General features: G+C 39.5%; 1 protein-coding gene across 4 annotated transcripts in view; it reads left to right on the top strand.

Annotated features, from left to right (window-relative positions):
• The window catches only part of SLC4A10 (solute carrier family 4 member 10), a 272,796-nt gene that overhangs the window by 184,528 nt on the left and 66,689 nt on the right, over positions 1 to 21,579 (top strand). For 3 of the 4 annotated variants that reach the window (XM_073305622.1, XM_073305620.2, XM_073305624.1), the window contains exons 6-7: positions 4,481 to 4,669; positions 18,177 to 18,268. In XM_073305622.1, coding sequence (XP_073161723.1) covers positions 4,481 to 4,669; positions 18,177 to 18,268 — 281 coding nt within the window. The remainder of the gene's footprint in view (positions 1 to 4,480; positions 4,670 to 18,176; positions 18,269 to 21,579) is intronic. The other variant, XM_073305621.2, reaches the window with a different exon arrangement.

Below are 21,579 nucleotides of genomic sequence, written 5' to 3' on the forward strand. Positions count from 1 at the left end.
GAGGGCAGAGGTGAAAACTGTTCTGCTTGGATTATATAACCCAACTTTCATAATCGTAAAGGACAGTACTAAGGACACAAGCCTGATAAATAGACACCTTTGTGTTTAGGGTTAGCAACTTGTTCCAAACACGTGAGGTAAATTTGCCAAAGGTAACAGAAGCTTTGCCAATATAGAATAACAGTGCATTAAATCATACAGTTTCTGAAAATTAAAACATTTAAATTTCAGTTCATCGATAGGTTAAAAAATTGCAGCATATCATGGTGTTTTGTTGTAATAGCATCAAAAGCTCATTGTGTTCTGAGATAATTATTTTAGTGTAACAACCTTGTAGGTTGTGAACTTTTAAAGTAATATAAGGTGTCAGCAGATGAGTCAAGATATCTTTGTTTGATGCTATCCCATTCTTCTTCTGCCAATAGCGACATTAATCAATCTGTTCATTTTTGCTAACAATAAAGGAGGAAACAAAATTTAAAAATGCAACTCAGAATAACTTTATTCTCAAAGGATAGCTCACTAACCATTCCAGGCTATGGCTTATGCTACTGTTTCAGTGACCAACTTCCTCGCCAATAAACCCGATCCAGCCATGTAAAACCAAATTGTTTTACTCCAGACTACACCAAACAACAAAACAAGATGCAGAAATTAGGTCAAACTCCTCAGATCTATGCAGCTGTGCATTTTCTTATAGGAGTTTAAGCTTGATATATAGCGCAATAAAATGAACTGCATTGAGAAGACTGAGAAAATCATTGATTTTCAAAAGATTTGATGCTGAACACGAAGACCAACGTACTTGTTATACTGTGCCTCTTCTTCCATCCAATTCTTAAGCCACTGCCTCTGCATGTTTTGTTTTACATGGATGGAGGGGAGGGACAGAGATATGTCTGCCCTTAGCCCATGTAATATGTATGCAGGCTGTCTACCCCTTGCACCTTTCATTTTGTCCTAAATTGTTTTTTGTTTTTGTTTTTACAAGCAAACCAATTCTCTGTAGATGATACTTTCTATGTACTCCAGCTTCACAACTCTTACTGCATCTGCATCTTTATGTGACACATTAGTTTATTATATGCTCACTCTGAACTTTACAAACACAACAATTTATGTACATTCAGTGCATTGCTGAATTTTGCAATTTCACTGTGCATTTTACCTGAGTACTTATTTAATCTTTTTTTGTTCTTTAGCTCTTGGTCGCTATCAAAGACTTGACAAAATCTGTCTTTGCTTATAACATATCTGTCTTTTATTTATTTATTTTTCTGCTTTGCTTGCTTCTTCACCACTGAATTTACTGGTTGATATGAGCCTGTCTTGGGAACAGACTCAAGAGTTGTCGGAATTTTCAGTACAGCAAGTTTCTGACTCAGCTCATTATATCACCATTTCTGTGTAGCACGATTTCTCCTAATGGATACGCAAGGATATTTTGTGCTAACATGTTGCTGATTTACTTGCTCTAGTATCTCTCTCTCTTTCTCTCTCTCTCTCTTTTTCTTTTCTTTTCTTTGCTTTTAAGCATTACTACTGTTGCCAACAAGATTTTTCCCCAAATTAAATATATTAACTCAACAGCTTCTTTTCCATTAAAAGTGAACAATGCTTCTTGATATTTTCTGTTATTGGATTTTGTGCTGAATCTTTTCATTTACATTATTTAGGCCAAATCCCATCCATGCCTCCATACAATGGGGCTCAGCATGAGCACATAGATCTGCTTGTGTAACCACACATCTTCTGGGTGTGGTGTTCTGTCCCATCTAGTGCCAACGACACCACTTAGAGGGAGAGAGAGAGAGAGAGAGAGAGAGTTAAATGAGTCTGCTCTACAGCCTTAGCTAACAGCCAGTTGGCTTATAGCTCATGCTGTAGAGCAGGGGTGGCCAACCTGAGCCTGAGAAGGAGCCAGAATTTACCAGTGTACATTGCCAAAGAGCCACAGTAATACGTCAGTAGTCCCCCATCAGCTTCCCCCACCACCAGCACCTCCCACTGGCCATCAGCACCACTGATCAGTGCCTCACCCTCCCTCCCAGCACCTCCCAATCAGCTGTTTCATGGCATGCAGGAAGTTCTGGGGGAAGGGAGGGGAGGAGCGAGGGTGTGGCAGTCTCAGGGGAGGGGTAAGTAAGGGGTGGAGAGGAGGCAGGGCCTGCAGCAGAGCCAGGGGTTGAGCAATGAGCACCCCCCGGCACATTGGAAAGTTGGTGCTTGTAGCTCCATCCCCGGGGTCGGTGCCTATACAAGGAGTCACATATTAACTTCTGAAGACCCGTATGCGGTTCCGGAGCCACAGGTTGGCCACCCCTGCTGTAGAGGCTCATGCACTAAGCTCCAGAGGTCCCCGGTTCAATCCCAATAACCGGGGTCTGTCAGCATTGCACTTGCAGGATTGGGTCCTTATTTATTCAATGTTTCTGAATAAAGTGGTGTTTGTTTTGCTGTATATTCTTATTTGAAATTTCTTTCTGCTGTTTAATTGAAAGCATTATCAGTGAATCGCTTAGTAATATAGAGCCAGATTGTGATCTTGTGTGGGCGCATGGGAAAAGGGGAGGGAACAAAAACCTTCCCACAAGATTTGGACCATGACAAATGACATATAAATGTGTATTTTCATCTACTTAATCATAGATTAATTTGTAAAATAGACATTTAGAGTCAGATTCTTGGCTCATACCCTAGCCCTTTTGCAAGGCAGTGCACCAGCAGTGTAAGGGGGCCATAAAGTCCTTTACAAGTGTTGTGATGGAAACAGAAGTTGGTGGAACATGGTGTGCTTTTTTTCTCACTGGGGGAAACATGGTTCCTTGGGGGATCATTACAAGCTACTGCGGTCTGCACTCTACCCTAAGTTGTTTACAGTGTTCAGCTGGCTCCTGGTAGGCCTCACGATTGCAGGTGTACCATTTATCTTAGAGAGGAGACAAATAAGAGAAACATGACAAACTTCTACAATATAATGAATGATACAGAGTAGGTAGGTCAGGAACTTGTATTTACTATTTCTCAAAATTAAAGAACAAAAAGACATTCAATGAAATGGAAAATTGCAAATTTGAAACTGCTAAAAGTACATTTTCACACAAATGTATAATTAACGTGTGGAACTAATTACACAAGATATAAGTGGTGCCACAACTTAGCAGGATTAAAAAAACATTTGACATTTATATGGATAACTGGCCATCCAGACTCATCCATCCAGACTCATAATGGTATATATACAAACACACACACACACACATATATATATATATATATATATGTATTTCTGGGTATAAGCCAACCGGTAACTGTTGGGATTGGGAGGAATTTTCTCTGGGGACAGGATCTCTCTCAGCTGACTACTGCAGTGTTTACTTGCACCTTCTTCTAAAGCAGCTAGTACTAGAGAATGGAGCTAGGCAGAGAAAGGTTGTGTGTTCTGATTTGGAATAGAAAACCCAAAATTTCAAAATTCTCCAAAACAGATATCTGAAATGTTTTTGTTATGGAAGCATCAAAATTATATTTATTTATGACTTTGCCAAACTTTAATGGTTTGGGCTGGCATTTTCCATGCCAGGTATATTCTTCAGAGTTTTGTTTTGTTTTAGAAAAATATTAAGACACAGTGTATCAGTTGTTTCCAAAAACAAGGCTGGGAAAAATACATTGTTTTGCCAATATTAAAACATTCTGGTGATGTTTGCTTTGTAAACCTCTAGTGTCTCCATGCTTTGAACCAGGGATTTGAAATTTGATATAGAGGTGGCCACTGTGTCAGAAACTTGTCTTTTGCCACTCCCATGAATATGTGCCCAGATTTGTCCAAGTTATAAGCACTAGGGTTGCCAACTTTGTAATATTTAAAAACCGGATGCTCCAACAGGAGTGCTGGAACCTCCCACCCCGCCTCTTCCCCCCAAGACCCCATCACCCTGGCTGAGAGCTGCAGCCACCCGATGAAAGTAAGAGGTGGCCCCAGCTGAGTAGGGGCTGGTGCGGGTGGTGACCCAGTTCCTCCCCTGCCTGTAGTACCTGAACTTTGGATGTCCAGTCATTAGTACTGACTGGACACTGTCAGGTCCCCTTTTCGACCAGACTTTTCAGTCAAAAACCCTATAGCCCATCCATGCTCACTAGGGACATGCTAGAGCTTTCTAGCTAAATTTCTTGAAGATTCCATCAACACTGGGCATGTTCTGGTCTGGGGCTAAGCAGGACTTCCTTGCAATTTCAGTTCTTAGCTGCTGCAAGGTCCAGGTCCTGCAAATGAAACCTGTCTCTTTTCTGCTCTGTGTCACTGCTGCTCAGTCCAGGGAGCATGAAGGTGCCTGATTTAATGGTTTTTTCTTGAGTAAGGAATGTAAAACTGGGCCCTTCACTTGTAATTCATATTTTATTATTTGGCATTATAATTATTAATAACATAATTCCCTCTCTCTGTTCATTATATTATATTTATGTATTTATTTTTCAGATATGATTCTTGATCAACAAGTGGGCTCAGGGCAGCTCAGCGAAGATGTTCGTCACAGAGTACATGAAGCTTTACTGAAGCAGCACCACCATCAGAATCAGAAGAAGTTAAGCAACAGGATTCCAATTGTCAGATCCTTTGCTGATATTGGCAAAAAACAGTCTGAGCCTCATTCCATGGACAAAAATGGTAACGTGTTGCATTATTTTATGTTTCAGAAGCTTTTTATAGCATATATTTTCTCCCCCTGAGCCTGTCTGCTGCTGTATTCACAGCCGTCCAGGTGTGGTTCTGATTTGAAAGGGGACTGAGTAAAAATGGCTGCTTTTATTTCACAGAGCTGCCCCTTGTAAATATTCAGAGATGTAGCTGTTTTCATTTACTTACAGAACTATGTGTTTACTACTTTTTACATCTATTAACTATAGAGAACCAATGTCACTCTGATAGAATGAGCTAGATGATGGTTCATGAAGTAAAAGGAACTCAACTTGTCTTTTAGATTCTAGACTGAGTTTACAGTGCTGGCAGTTGGAAAAAGTCCCCATTTTTTCATTTATAAATGGAAAGCCATTGAGACAAAATAAACATGGAACCCAGTATTGTTGTTTTTATAGAGTCACTTTTCAGGAAATTGCATTACAAGTAAGAAAAGGGGGAAAGGCTGTGCAATACTTTTATGGAAAAAATTTGGTTAAGATAAACTTTTGAAAGAGGTAAGAATAGGCTACACTGTATTTCTAGCATGCTAACTCAATGACAGCTAGTATGGCTGTGGTGTCATTTACACCTTCCAGCTTAAAGTGTAAACATACCCCTAGATACTCCACGGCTGAGTACTAACCAGTGTATGTTCATATATTTGGGTAAGAGACCAATGAAAGCAGCATGGTGGTAATTTATTATGCAGAAGATATTCCAAGGATGTTAGTGAGCCTAAAATTTTTACCCTGGCTTCTGACCTCCACAAACTCCATGAGTCTTTTGATCCACAATGCAGTAGAGGCTACTCTTTGTTCCAAAGCAGGACTACCCTTTGGTGGTAGCCCTGTAATGTTGATTTTACACACACTTCCAAGCCTAGCTCCTTCCCTAGGGTGGGAATCTCAGGCTTAGAAGGCTGAATGTAATTTAATCTGAAGAGGACATTAAATAGGAAGATCATTTCTGTGCGATGTCCAGATTCCATATGAGGTTTACTTAGTTCCCAGTTCCAGAAAACATCTCTGTTCAGGACAGCTTTTAAACATATGATTGCCATTAAACCTGTGCTTAAATGTGATTGAAATCAGTGTGCTTAAGTGCTGCTTTGAATAGAAATGCACATGCTAAAGTGCTTTGTAAATTAGGCCCGTAGAGTGCACCGGGCATCCTGCAATCTGGCAATTGGAACTTCCTGATCTTGTGTGAGAAACACAGACCATTTTCATTATATTATTTATATTGTATTTAATTCATTTTAAATTAGTAAAAATATTTAAATGAAGGTAAATCAACTGTGTGTCCAACTAATAGTGATACTGCCAAGCATGCTTTTTAACAGTCCAATGCAGTTAGAGATGTCTCTTATTTATCTTGAAACATTGTCCATTAACTGGTCACTCTCCTATATTGGCCTTTTCAAAGTAGAAAAAAGGTCCTGTGTTAAAGTTGAGCTTTAATGAAATGTTTATTTCTTATTCTAAATGTCATTAAAATTGACATTCTTATGTTCAGATTACTGGATATTTGCTTTGTGTCTTGGACTAATGTGATTGGTTAGCTTTAGCACATCTCAGAAAGAAAAGGACAAAATTACTTTAGATCTGCTTACAGAGTAGTCTCAAATCTATTTGTTTGTTTGTTTGTTTATTATTTTCTCCTCAAGGCCGTGGAGCCCCAGGGCAGCTGTGCCACATCCAGTATAACAGTCTGCATGCTGTAGTGGTATCTGCTGTGCTCCATTTAAAAGAAAGGGGGAGTGGAGAGGAGAGAGATTGTTTAGTGGATCGGCATGGTCTCAGGCCCATAGGCTCCTGTACATTCATCTTGTAGAATGTTCCCCACCGTTCTTCACACTGTCATGGGTAGATCTTCCATAAAGCACTGTTAATAATGTACACCGCATCACATGTATGCCTTTCACCCACCTTTGGTAGTTCCGCTGCCTTTAGGGCCTTGCCCATGGACAGGAGGTCCTTCTTTGTAAAGTGCGAGCATTCATTACTTGCCTTTCTCTAGCTATTCGCCCACACACATCCCTTTCTTTGAAACTATAGCACCTGCTTGGGAGACTTGCCTTTTCCCCTAGAACCTTATGTTCTCCTACTCTCCTGCATATGTATGTAAGATGAGGGCTTTATCTAACTGTTGCAGTCTGTGAATGATGTATGCCTCTTCCTGCTGGCTATAGCTGAAAATTTCTCTTTAGATGTCGGTTTTAAAACTTAGAGCAATTGTGTAAGCTGCTCTTATCATTAGAATGATGGCTCAGATATAACTTCTGAACTATGAAAACTAAAGTTTAGTAAACTAAATTTGTAAAAAAAGCTAACACTAAGACAAAAACACCTCAAAGCAATGTCAGGCATGTGCGGTGAGAAATGTCTTTCTTTGCTTCTGAGGACAGCCTTGCAAAACCTGCATGTGGTTCCACTTTATTCTGCTTATTCCCATGCCTCTGTGCTGTATGTGAAGCGTATACTATATATGGATGTAAAAAAGGTTCCAACCAATTGCAAGGTATGAAAGTGTCTTCCTCTCCCACAATCTCAAAATTGTATTAACATAGCTGTTCAATTTATTTTACAATTATTTCTACCTTTTGGAGCAAAGGCTTAATTATACAAAAGGCTTGTCAAATCTTTTGAGGAGAGCAAGCAGATCTTCTGAGGTATCCCTAAAGTCTTGCTGATCCTCTCCATTTTTCTCCTTTTACTCTTCCAGTCCTCAAAGGCTGAATGTCTCCAAGCCAAGAAGAAATAGACACAGCCCTTTTCAGAGCCCATCAATGCTGATCCAGAGATGATCAGAGAGTAATAAATAGAGCAATGCCAGACATCTTGTCCCAGAACCTTGTCCCCTGTTCTACTGACGCAGTGGATAGCTACCAGAATCTGCCCTAAGAGAGCAACTGAAGATTTTTCTTGGTGTAATTATAGCGCATTTTTGGCCAAGATGGAGTGCTCTGCAGGCTACTCCAGCCAAAAAAAGGCATGGACAGGAATGCAGTAGGGAAACTTCCTTCCATCCCAGGGGCATCTGTTCCAACCCCTCCTCCCCCCCGCAGAGTAAACATGCACCCTGCTCCCCAAATAGTACAAGAAATATGGGAAAAGGAAATATTTATTAACAGAGGGATGAATGGAGGACCCACAGGCTCTGTGATACCACAATATAAAAGGACAGATGCCGAGCATCTAGACTCGGAGCTCAGGAATCCTGGTCAGAGTTCCAGTCTGACAGTGAGTCATTGGGTGCTCCTGGTTGTCTTTGGCACCAGTAAACTCCCCCCCCCAAAACCCTCTGGTGCACTCTTCTTCCGCTCTCTACAAACCCACACAGAGCAACAACCCTCTCCACTTAACTAACTACACCCTCTCTCCTTATTCCCAATGCAAAGTCACATGTCCCACTCCTCAAAGCCCCATACCGCTCTGGGTGACAGTGATACTGGGTCTGGTTTGTGCTTCTCAGGTGATTCTTGGTGTGGTGCGCCTCCTGGCTCCCATCCTGGGACATCCCTGGTCAGCTGCTCTGTCCTTCCAGGCTTTGGGCTGGTTCTCAGCTGCTTTGCTGTGGGAGAGCCTGCTCACTGTAAGCCCTTTGTCTGGCGCTACCGACACCCAAACCCCGACGCTCTCCCTATCTTGACTCCCCTCTTCCTAGAAAAACAAGCACTTCCTATGCCTCAGGATAAGGTTTTAAAGGGGCCATGCTTTCTAAACCCCAAGTTGGTTACACTGAGAATCCTCAAGCGGTTTGAAGATGGCATAGTGCTGTGTGACTGCTGCAACTACTGTAACTTGTAAAACCACTATGCCTTTGGTGTCCCCAGGGTTGGGGCATGGAAAGATGGTTTAGATCCACCATTTCCCTCCACCCTAGTCACTTGCTGCAGTTAGGCATTCAGCCCCTTCTCTCTCCAGTGTCTGTTGTGCCCTGATGACATTACTGGAAAATATTTGTGCTTATGTTCTTCCTCTGCTTTTCTTTGTGTGTGAATCTCTCAGACCTTCTAATTAATTTTCTTTGTATTTAATAGTATTATCTTTTGTTTACAATGGCTTTTCTTCACATCCTCTTCGGGGCTAAAGTGTCAGGCTGCTATGGATTTACCATGCATTTTTAATGCTGCCATGCTGTGTTTAACTTTCACTTTTCATTAAGCATCAAAACTGTGAGAATTAAAAGCCTGCTTTTGATGTTCCAGTAAAAAATGACACTCAAATTTGGCATAACAACAACAAAAATGGTTTTTAAAAAAAGCTTAGTTTGACACTGAACGCCCAGAATGGATGGTGGAAAAGAATTTCAGAGTAAATGCTATTAAAGCCAGTGGAATTTTAAAATATATAATCTTTTGCCATTACCAAGTCATCTTTGCAGATCAAGTTTGGAATGCTATGTAACACATTTTTAGTGAGATTAATAGAATCCTCATCCTGATGATGAAGAATTATATATGTAAATGTATGTATCAACATGATGGAAAATCCCTAAAAACTAGGTTTGACCAGATAAACCACTTCTGTATTATTATAGCAATGGTAACAAATATTTTTCAGCACGTTTGAACAGGTTTCTGCAATGCAGAATTTACCCATACATTTTTGTTGAATCAGGCTCATGCAGAGAGAACAAGTCGTGTGAGTTTCATGATAGTATAGTTGGTCAGAAAAATCAGATGGTAACAAAATTCTGACAGTAAACAGCAATCTCCCTCTCCCCGTTTCTGACTAGCTGTACACCTTTAACTACTACACTTGGAGATATACCTGTTCTAGCTCGGATTGAGCAAAGATTTGCAGTAGTGTGCTAAAAATAGAAGGTAGCAGTGGTGGCACAAGTCGCAGGATGGGATCGTACTAACAGCTAGCCTCTCCCGCCGCTTGCACTGATGCAGCTACGTTCTAGTTTTAGTGTTCTAACTTGATCAGAGCTAATAAGTGTGTGTGATTTCTGTCTCCTTGAGATGAGAATCACACCCCCCAGCTCCAAGTATAGACAAACCCATTCCTGATGTAACTTAAACACCAACAGGCTGAGGAAAGGAAGGTAGCAGGACAAGTGATTAATAGTTAGGTGCAAGAAGGTGTAAGTTACAATTGCCCTTTCCATCCATATTAATATGCATCTTGCACCTTCTTCTTTCCCTCTGTGTGTTGTTTACACCAACTGAGACTGCTTTAGAGTCCGTCATGCCCACTTATCAACATACAGTTTAAATCACCTCTAAATTTGACACAGATATGATACTGTAGAGCTTGGGGCTGTGATTATTCATATCCCTTGCAGATCAGCATAGTGGGGGACCTGTAACACACGCACCAGTGGGTTACATAAGAAAAGTGTGAGTCAAAGTAGCCCCCCTCTTACTTTGTCATATGCCTTCTCACACCTTCTTCTAGCTCCTTGGCTTGCAAATTGCCCCAATTCAGACTTCCTTACACTTGCTATAATGGATTTAAGCGAATATAATGGAGCTACATTCATGTCAGGGCGTCTGATTTGTGCATCACCTTTGAGTTTGGCCCATAGATTATAAATTACTGTTCCATTGGGTTGTGTGTTTACATTATTTTCATCCCAGTTTCATAATCTTGTATCTGCAGTTAAGCATTAATGTCGAAATTCAGTGCTAATATAAAGCAGATGAAACTACTCTGAGGTCAATAGAGAGTCCTCTGTTTACACCAGTGGTGAATTTGGCTCTAAGGGCCTGATCCTATATTCCTTGCCTGTTGAAGACACCCAGTGACTTAAATGAGAGGTTTTGGGTGCATATGTAATATGGGATCAAATTCTTCGTAGGTTTCCTTTTCTCTGTATAAGCAATACAGCTGGACCCAACCATAGTAATTCTAAATTAAATGATCTAATATTGTATTTCGTATTTGACATGCATTCTTTTCAAGCTAACTAATTTTAGTCAAGACTTATTATCCACAGCTTTCTCATGATATTATTGAACTAAGGCTCACGTAATTCTTAAACATTGTCACCTGATATTTGTTCTTTCTTTCTCCATATCTTCCTTGTACCCATGATTAAATGTATAATCTACATGTATGGAATTGTGTCATTCATCTTTATATTTCTTTATTTTGCTCTGTCTTTGTTGTGTCTGTCTCTAACAGGCTCATCTCATCTCTGTACCTCCCTCATCTCCTACCCTTTGGGTTCTGTAAGCTCCTTGAAGGTTTGAGAGGTAGTATAAAAATGTATCCTGCTTGGGTTTCAGGTCAATTAACATGTACATCCATGTCTTCAACTCAGTTTCCTTCCAGCATGCAGCTTTTTGCTATAGGCTAATAATCAATATTTAAGGCCTTTGGCAGAAGCTGTGATAATTTTATACGAGAATCCTACATGATGATGGTAATTATTTGGAACAAAGATGGAATATTTGAGACTAGAAATCATTTCTTCATAAATACATTTTCTTATATCAGTTGAGAATGTGGCAAACCACAACATTTTGGTTAGAGTTGCATGGGTATGCATGGAATTGTTTGAGGTTCAGGTCTAGTATACAAAAAATCATAATCTGGCTTTCTCTGCTTCTTCTCATAAGAAGTATTTTCAAACAGCACCAAATTCTACTCTCAGTTGTGTAGGTACAATGAGAATGGCAGTTTATTCATGGTAGTTAAGAATATGTGTTCCTTACAAATTCTGCAGCTAAAAGCTGACTTTTGTATTATATTTGAATTTTACAATACTCTGACCAAAATCTGACCCTAATCTACTTAATACATTGTTACTATATATACCTTTGCTTCCTAGTCTCCTTAGATGTGAGCTCATTTAATATTTGAAAGTTGGTGACTAGTAAAAAGTCACAGTTAAAAGTCCACAAGGCCCAATACTGTGCTCCCAAAACACTGAACCATTACTGAATGGAAAGGAGTACTGTAGCTTTTTTATAAATATTTTGTAAATATTTAGGGTTTATGAAGCTCCATGTTTGATTTGCCTTGATTTCTGTTAGTAGTACCTTGTTCTTTTGTGCTTATTGTGATTACTGTGCTTACTGTGGTTGTTTTTGTCTTTCTTTGGATAAAAACAAGGTTTCTTGATAAATATTGAGTACTGAAGGTATCCTGAATGCAATAACTTTTGGGTTGAAATTTTGGAAGGCCATAGTATATTGTAGCTTAAATTCTCTTTCTGGAACTCTGATTTTTACTTGATGTAATTAATAGGTTTTCTCAAAACACTGAATTTTCAGGTATCTTTTAATATAGGCATCTATTGATGCAATATAAAAATGGATCCCATTTTAATTCCTTTTATATATAAATGGTTTGGTTTTGCATGAAAGAGTCTATTTCTTCTGAATGATTGTTTTTTCCAAAAATTGAGCATGCCTATCTACTGTCCATAGTTTTAAAGTCTTGGGAATTTTCTTTTATCTTAAAAACAAATCATTTTCTACATAAAATCATGAAGTATATTTCATTGTTTTGGTGTTGGCATTTTAGTTAAATCGATAACCCCTAAAACCTACTTAAACATGAGTGTGTCTGTTGAAACGTTTAAGTCCCTCTGTGTGTGCGTGCGCTCGTGTGCCCGCTGAGTATTTCAGTTAGATAGCATGTTACAGTTGATTGGCAGGTATATGCTTTAGAAAATCTGCAATTCTCTTTGACTTCTCAAATAGAAGAATAAAGCTGTTGGAATGCTTGATACATACTGACAGTAGAATAAATCCAAGCGCTGATATCATTAGATTTTTAAGTGTTCTGTCTATACTTCAGTATTGTTAAAGAATGAAATTCTGGTCATCCACACAGAAACCCAAAGTACAAATAAAAGTGTTTGACTTGACAGAGATACACAGGTGTTCCTGGAGGGGAGCAGTAGCATCATCTTCTTCAACCTGAAGACAGGACATAGAACAGCTGCATGAATGTGGCTATTGCTGTGGCTAATGGGCTGTAGCTGTGGCTTGTCCGTGATCCTACTGACTAGGTCCCCACTATTCCCATTGATCCAGTCACAATATTGCCAACCTTGGGCATTCAAAAATAATGAGTCAGACCTCCCAAAATTAAGCACATTGCATTCTCTTTATTTGCTGTTTGGATTTTCAGCCTGTAGGATCCACTTGGTTTGCATTTTCAGATTTTCTCCTCAGCTACGAGGGCTAGCAACATACTATTTTACTTTAATGAAGGCCAAGAGTCTCATGAAATCATTTGTTTCCAGATGGCTGTACCATACATGGAAAATAAAAAATAAAGTCTTGTGCGTGCAAAAAGAACAAAAGCCATTCATAAACTCCACATACTGACTGGGGCCTGTTGTGTTTCCTGTTGTGTGCATTTCTGTTACCATAGGGAGTTACTAGACACAACTGTGAAAGCAAGTGTTTAGACCATTAAAAATTGACGTCATGTTAGGTGGTTAGAGGTTCCCAGGCTGTCTACACTTTGAGTTGAGAGTGTGATTCCCATCTCGAGAATTCATACTCACTGTAGGTCTCATACAATCTTAGAAATGGAGGGCTGGAAGGGACCTCAAGAAGTCATCAAATCCAACTCCCTGTGCTGTGGCAGGGCCAAGTAAACATAGACTGTCCTAGACAGGTGTTTGTCCAGACTGTTTTTAAAAACCTCCAATATTGGGGATTTCACAATGTCCCTTGGAAGCCTATTCCGTAGCATAACTACACTTATAGGTAAAGTTTTTCCTAATATCTAACGTAAATCTCCCTGGCTGCAGATTAAGCCTATTACTTCTTGTCCTACTTTCAGTAGATATGGAGAACAACTGATCACCCCCCTCTTTATAACAGCCCTTAACTTATTTGAGACTATTAGGTCCCCCATCAGTGTTTTTTCTCAATACTAAATATGCCCAGTTTTTCTAATCTTTCCTTATAGGTAAGGTTTTCTAAATCTTTTATAATTTTTGTTGCTTCCCTCTGGACACTCCAGTTTGCCCACATCCTTCCTAAAGTGTCGTGCCCAGAATTGGACACAGTACTCCAGCTGAGGCCTTACCAGTGCCAAGTACAGCGAGACAATTACCTCCCATGTTTTACATGTGATACTCCTATTAATACACAGCAGAATGAAATTCGACTTTTCTGCAGCTGCATCACATTGTTGACTCTCATTCAATTTGTCATCCACAAAACCGCCCAGATCCTTTTCAGCAGTACTTCTACCTAGCCAGTTATGCCCTATTTTGTACGTGTGCACTGGATTTTTCCTTCCTAAGTGAAGCATTTTACGCTTGTTTTTATTGAATTTCATCTTGTTGAATTCACACCAATTCTCCAATTTGTCAAGGTCATTTTGAATTCTAATGCTGTCTTCCTAAGTGCTTTCAACCCCACCCAGTTTGGTGTCATCTGCAGATTTTATAAGCATACTCTCCACTTTGTTAGCCAAATCATTAATGAAAATATCAAATAGTACTGGACCCAGGACTGGTCCCTGTGGAATACCACTAGATGCGCCCTCCCAGTTTGACAGGGAACCATTGAATAACTAGTCTTTGAATACAGTCTTTCACGAGTTGTGGACCCACCTTTTAGTAATTTAATCTAGACATTTCTCTAGTTTGCTTATGAGAATGTCATGTGGGACAGTGTCAAATGCCTCACTAAAATCAAGATATAACGCATCTACTGCTTCGCCCTATCTACTAGGCCAGTAACCAACCAAATTTCCTTGTTTGACAGGGCTATTCCTTATCACCCTATTATCCTCCAAGTGCTTACAAATTGATTGTTTAATAATTTGTTCCAGTATCTTTCCAGCTATCAAAGTTAGGTAGACTAGTCTATAATTCCCTTAGCCCTCTTTGTTCCCCTTTTTAAAATTAGATATGATGATTGCCCTTCTCATGGAGAAAGAGCTAAACACAAGGGGTAGCTGTGGCAGCACAAGTGGTAGGATGGACTAGCTGTCCTGAGTACATGCCTCGGGTCTTGGATAGGTACAAACTTGGGGCAGGTAGCCACACCATCAGCTTGCACTGCTGCAGCAACATTTTATTTTTAGCACGGTAGCTCTGCAAAAGCTATAGCCAGTATTTCTCCTTGAGCTGGGAATCACACCCCCAGCTCAATGGGTAGGTATATGCTTATGTGAAGTTTGAGTCTGCACTGTAGCAGTTATAACAGTCTGCGCAGTATGTCCATGGTCTTGCTCGGAGTCGTAGGAGATGATTTTATTTCTCCTGCCAAACATCTCTGCTCCCATTTACTCCATCTTTGTACAAGGGCCAGAATTTAATTAAAGAATTGCATTTCAGCTTTCACTTTATGGAATAATAATACAGATGTAAATACTAAGTTATGAAAAAAAGTTTAACTTCTCTCTCTCTCTCTCTCTCTCTCTCTCTCTAGCATACAAAATGTATATGCTAATATCTGTAATTATACATGTTTCCTGTTTGCCTAGAAAAATAAATAAATAGATCTTAAGTTACAAATCTAAATTTTACATTCTCTTACACCCTTATGATCCCAACCAAATCATTAGGGTTCTGTGGGTGTAACTGAGTGCAGAATCTGGCCCAGACATTTTGGAACACCTCTCTCTTCTGGTTTACATATGCTTACTAGTTGTGAAATTCTTCCCTGAGTAATGTAAACCACTGGCGATTTTTGTATTGCATTTATTCTTCATGCAGTCTATTAGGGTGAAATTAACTCATGTGCATACAAAGCCCAACTCTATTTAAGGGTACCTTTAGCACTTAGCAAAGAGCTTAAGTGTGACGTAAGTGGTGCAAAAGCTTTCTCCTGGGCCTCTCCACAGGGGTGCATTTCACTTTAATAGAATGCAAAATAATAATAATAATAAAAATGCAGTACAGAGTCACCAGAGAGTTTTACATTACATTATTGAAATCACTAGAATGGTGCAGAAGTTGTATTCACATACTGTGGTTCTATAATCAAAAGAAGTTGAACACTATTGTCTGGGAGGGTTATGGTCCAATATGATTCTAGGATATTGCTACATATCAAAATCCAATTTTTAAAGCATGAAAACATAGTAATATGCAGTAATATATGGTATGAAGGGTATGAAGTTGATTTTTTTAAAAGTTAAAGTTATAATTTTGAGACTGGCAAATTGAATGGCTGCTAATTAACAGTTTGCCCATTCATAACCGAATATGTACAACTAGTAGTGGGAGAACCGTTTGGAAAAATTGTAGCTGTTCCCCTGAAACATTTGTATAGATTAACATTCTCTTAAAATCCTTGTTTTATGGGAAATTTTTCAGATTACAATAATCTATTAATCTATTAATTATTAATTAATAAAATTAAATATTAAATATCTCAGAATTGTAACCTGCTTGTTTAGATGCATTTGCTAGAGTACTCGCTCTTTTTCTCCTTCTCTGTCTGGAACAGAATTGATCAAATATCAGAATTTTCATCTCATCATAAATTTCAATATTTTCAACCTTTGTTTTGACAACATAGACAATTTCCTATGAAAAACTTTGATTTTGTGGAAATCACATTTTCTGATTTGTGGAAATCAGAAAATCCCTGTCAGTTCTTCACTGGAATGCTCATTGATTGTGTGGCAGAAAGCTGGACATCTATTCTTTGTCCAGGGTTAAGGTACTTCTATAGCTCCCCGCAGGACGTGATCCTGCAAGTTGCTTAGCTTTTCCTGATGGCAGCTGAGTGTATTTAGGGGCAGATTTAGGTACCTAAAGGTGCAGTGGGGATTTTCAAAAGTGCCTAAAAAAGGTTAGCTGCTTAGCTCTGGAGTACCTAACTATCTGCATCTTTAGGCACCTAAATACCTTTGGAAATCTGCTTCTTAGTACCTTGCAGGCTTGGGCCCTTTATTTCTTGAGTTGCTCCTGATTTTTATTACAGTGTCACTCACCCTTACTAGACATCTTACTTGCTGCTAGGCTTTCAGTTGTCAGGCCTTCTTTTACACCCCCCTTAGATGCCTGGAGTTTTCTGTCTGTGGCTAGGTTCCCCAACTTTCTCCCCTTCTGACCTGCCACTTCCCACCCAATCAGTTCAACATTTTTTTCACCCAAGGTATTTATGTGTGTGTCTCCCTCCCCTCCAAGTCCTTTAAATTTTACAGGGCTTTTTTGAGATAGGATTTACTCTAATTCTCACAATCAAACCAAAGGAATTAAATGAACTGTTCTTTCCCTTGCCATTCCCTCCCTTGTCTTCCAGAGGGAGATGAGTGGCCACATTAATTAATATATTTTAAATATATGAATGGATATTTTTCTCCCTTACATGCCCTTCTTCTGCTACTAATCCTCTTTTTGCACCTTCAGTGGCAAAACCTGACTATTTTACCGCAATGTTATTATTCACACTTAGTCAGGCTTCCCCTACAAGAATATTAGTTTCCTATAGCCTTATTGCTTGTTTGCTTGTTTGTTTCGGAGACCTGTAAAACAACTTTTAAGTAATAATGTTTGTCCCTCTTCTTAAATGGCTAAAAATACTCAACTCAGTTGAGATTAATAGATAACTGACTGTAACTAGAAAAACAAAGAATGATATTCAAATGAGAAGATGGAAAATGCTGCGAGTCACACCAGGCTGAGAACCACACATCATTACTCATTGTGCTGGTCTACATAAGACTGGAAGAGCCATATTTCCACATGACCATTGTGCTATAAGGACACTAGTCTAAGGCCTTAATCCTGCAAACACATACTACCCCCATGTATAACTTCATTCATGAGTAATCCCATTAGCTTCACTAGCACCACTAATGTGAATAAACTCATGCCTGTGTTTGTTTGTATGATTATGGCTTATGTTTGAACACTTCCTCCTGTCCTGAGCACTTCTAATTTTTATAAATATTTTGTGTTTCTTCCTGCCTGGATTTTATTGGGAATTTCTTCACTTAAAAGTTTTTTTTCCATTTCAATATTTATTTAACAATTTATAATTTTTTGAACAGCCTAAATTTCAATACATTTATTTTTCATGACAAGATACTTTATTCTAGCTTTGGTTGTCATGCTAGTCAATGCCCATTTATGCACATGAGGAAACTTATGCACATGGGGAGTCCCCTTTGATTCACTACTCACGTGGGTAAGTTTTTAGGACTGAGGCCTAAAGTTGGCAGCTCCTCACATTGCTTAGGAAATTTCCTTGGTAGATGTGGGACTGTTTTTTAAATAAGGATTTTTTAATGGAGTAACAACTCTTAACAGAACTTATACGCTGTGAATGGCACAAAAATCTGTCCTCACAATATTCAACAGTAGGTTTAAATTTTTCTAAAATGGATTCTCCCATCTCTAGCTTCAGCTAATGAATGTTATGTCTGTTGAGAATTTGTCTGTTGTTCTAAATAAGTCTTTAATTTCACTTCCATGCTTACATTCTCATACACATGCAGTATGAAACATATGTGATACTCTAATTTAATTCTAACACTTGTTTCATAGAATGCTTCTGTAGAAATGTAAATAATTGTTAGTATTCTGTAATAACAATATATTTTTTTAGCAGGTCAGATTGTTTCTCCACAGTCTGCTCCTGCCTGCATTGAAAATAAAAATGACGTGAGCAGAGAAAACAGCACTGTTGACTTTAGCAAGGTAAGCATTTATTGACTGTGAAAAGAGCCTTCTGACTGGCAAGAAGAAATTTTAAATAACAAGAGTGGTTTGTGTTAATCAGAGAAAGCTCTAAAAATGTTTCACTTCAATATTATAAATTGTCACATGTCAATGCTACAAAATACATATGTTGCACCTACAATAAAGAAGGTTTTTAAATGTTTCGAATAAAACGTTGTTAAAATATTGCTAACAGGAAATCACATTCCAGGAGATTAGACACACTTTTCATTGCATAACACTGTAAGGAGGCAACAGATTGTAGGGAGAGGTCTCAGAAATGAGTAAAGGGCTGACTAAGTAGGAAAGTAATACAGATTGCTTATCATTTGGACTTAGCATATGTTCTCTTGTGGGAATAATGCGTAAATGTAAAATGCCCTTTTTGTAACCTGCTTTTGTGGATTCTGTGTGTCTGAAGAATAATTTGCTTTTGTTAAATGTCTATAACTTCATAGCATTGTGTCACGCCAAGATTTTTCAATGCACTTTACAAAGTTGTATAGTAGTTCAGTGGTATGGTTTTTAATGACAAACTAATAATAGAAAGCAAGGAAACACAAGCTAGTCTTCAGTTTTGGTATAAAAAATGTCCCTCATCTTTGGAGAAGGTGCTGCGTGCCTAAAACAAACTTTCACATTAGGTACAGGCATGAAATAGGCATGCCAGCAACAGATGACTTCAACTGGTGCTTGGGTGGGTAAGATTTGAGCAAGTCAGGAAAGGTTATTAGAACTAACATTCTAAAGGGATGTATACAGTTAGTGAAGAATAGAAATCTGAATCTGTTGTGGAATCTGACTGCCAGCCAGTATAATTGAGCCAGCAATAGAGTTATGTGCTCACTCCATCTGGTGCCAGACAGAATCCTAGCAGCAGCAGTTTGTACCAGCTGAAGTCTGTCAGTTTTTTGTGCAGGGGCTAGGAATCAGCCCTAAAAAGGGCAGTACAGTTGTCTACATGGGATGAAACAAAGACATGAAAAGGATCTTTGCATCACTGTGAGAGAGAGAGAGAGAGAGAGAGAGAGAGAGAGAGATGAGGCAGCGCTCTGGCTGTCTTTCTACACTGGTTATAAGGAAATTTCACTATAACAGAGACATGTAATTCAAATTGGAGGCCAGTACTAATCCTGTAAATACATAAATATAGGTATCAGTAAACAAATGTATTCCTTTTTAGAGTATAACATTTTTATTCAATGTTGTTTTTAAAAGTGTTAATTGGTGCACAGTAATATTAATATTTTTTGGTGAATGTTCTGTGTATTGAAATGTAACATCTATTGTAAAGGGTAACAATAAAAATAGATTTGTCTAATTTAAATTTTAAAAGTGCAGCGATGAGATCAACAGCAACCTGGAGAACACTACACCACTTCATTTAATGCTTTTCTCAGTTCTCCACAATCACTTTGAAATTTGAATGTCAGAACCCACTGAACTCATAGTTGTGGGTCTTTGACTCCACAGCTTTCAAAACCAGACTCTGTTTTCAAGGTATGCTTTTCATGCTGAAGGAAAATGGAGACAGCAGATTTTGAACCTTCATTCACCAGTTTTACACTGATATGATATCATTGACTTCACCAGAACTATTCCGGATTCTCACTGGTGTGAGCAGTGGTGCTGGACCAAGAGGTGCTGGGGGTGCTGCAATGCCCGCTGGCTTGAAATAGTAATAACAAACACCGTGGTTTCCACCAACAGCAGCCCTACTATAAAAATTGTTCACGTACTCCTGGGTGTGATAGGGTAACAAGGTCCCACCTTTCTAGTTAATCTTAAGAACCCTCAGTAAGTTAAACACCAGTAGTGGTTTCATGAAGTAGGAAAGAGACAGCTTTTGTTTACGTGGATAAAATTGCCTCATGGAATTTTAACTAGAAGACTTTTTCCTAGCTGTATTTTATATAGTTTAGTTTATCCTCTTAAGCCTGTATATTTAGGGATACAATCTCCCTTGATAAGTGCCAGTATAGTAACTTCTGACAGCAGTAATTGGATAACGTGCTTAGATTGAGGGGAAAGTAATGTTATGCAGAGCACACAATGGGCTTGTCTGCATGGTGTGGCAAAGTGCACTAGAGGGGTGTGATTTCTAAAGTGCACTAGCATGCTGCATGCAAACTGCCCTCTAAAAGGTTCCTACTTCACAATAATATAGTCTCATTTCAAAGAGGACTATGTTAATGCAAATGAAGGTACTTTTAGAGTGCGCCAACAAGGTCTATATGGGAAAGAGTGCGTGATGCATTAGAATGCTCAGCAAATCACACCCTTCTAGAGCACTTTGCTGGTGCCATGTGGACAATACTTTTAAAGTACTTCTCCTGAGTATTGTAATTTCTTACTCTAATTTTGTTCAACATGTTAATTTCATTTTATCTTCTACAAAAAGCGCCTTTGATGCCTCGCTTACACTCTGCCCACTAATCCAGCTCCCCAAGGGCTCCTTCTAACATTCCAAACTTCTAAGCAACTTGCCTCCTCAATCTGGATATCAATCCAGATACAGCACAAAGGCTGCATTGGTGGTATTGGTAGAGTACATCTTCCTGTTGATGGATAAAGATCAGGAGCCAGATTCAACACTGCAATCTGCCCTTTGATTGCTACTTGAACGCATCAGACCTCTGTGGATGGCTTAGAGATAGTTTAAGGCAGGGGTGGCCAATCTGAACCTGAGAAGGAGCCAGAAATAACCAATGTACATTGCCAATGTACAGTAATACGTCAGCAGCCCCGCATCAGCTTCCCCTTCCCATTACCAGCGCCTCCCACCCACTGGCAGCCCCACCGATCAGCGCCTCCCCTCTCTTCCCTCACCTCCTGATCTGCTGTTTCGTGGTGTGCAGGAGACTTGGGGGATGGGGGAGAGGAGAGGGAGGAGCGTGGGCATAGCAGGCTCAGGGGAGGGCGCGGGAAGGTGTGGAGGGGGGCAGGGCCTGTGGCAGAGCCAGGGGTTGAGCAGTGAGCACCCCCTGGCACATTGGAAAGTTGGTGCCTGTAGCTCCATCCCTAGAGTCAGTGCCTATAGAGGGAGCCACATATTAACTTCTGAATAGCCGCATGTGGCTCTGGAACCACAGGTTGGCCACCCCTGGGTTAAGGGGTCGATCCTGGCCCCCATCCTAGCCCCTGGTGTCAGAGTGGGCTGGGAATGACTGAAGCTTACTGCGCTATCATTCTTCTCTGCTTCTGATTTACACTGCAGGCTGGGCTATTCCGCAGGGAAGTGTTAAAGAGACTGCACCTTTGCCCCCCTCACTTACAACATATATGTGGTC

This window comes from Lepidochelys kempii, chromosome 11 (genome assembly GCF_965140285.1).
Source record: "Lepidochelys kempii isolate rLepKem1 chromosome 11, rLepKem1.hap1, whole genome shotgun sequence".
NCBI classification, from domain to species: Eukaryota; Metazoa; Chordata; order Testudines; family Cheloniidae; genus Lepidochelys; species Lepidochelys kempii.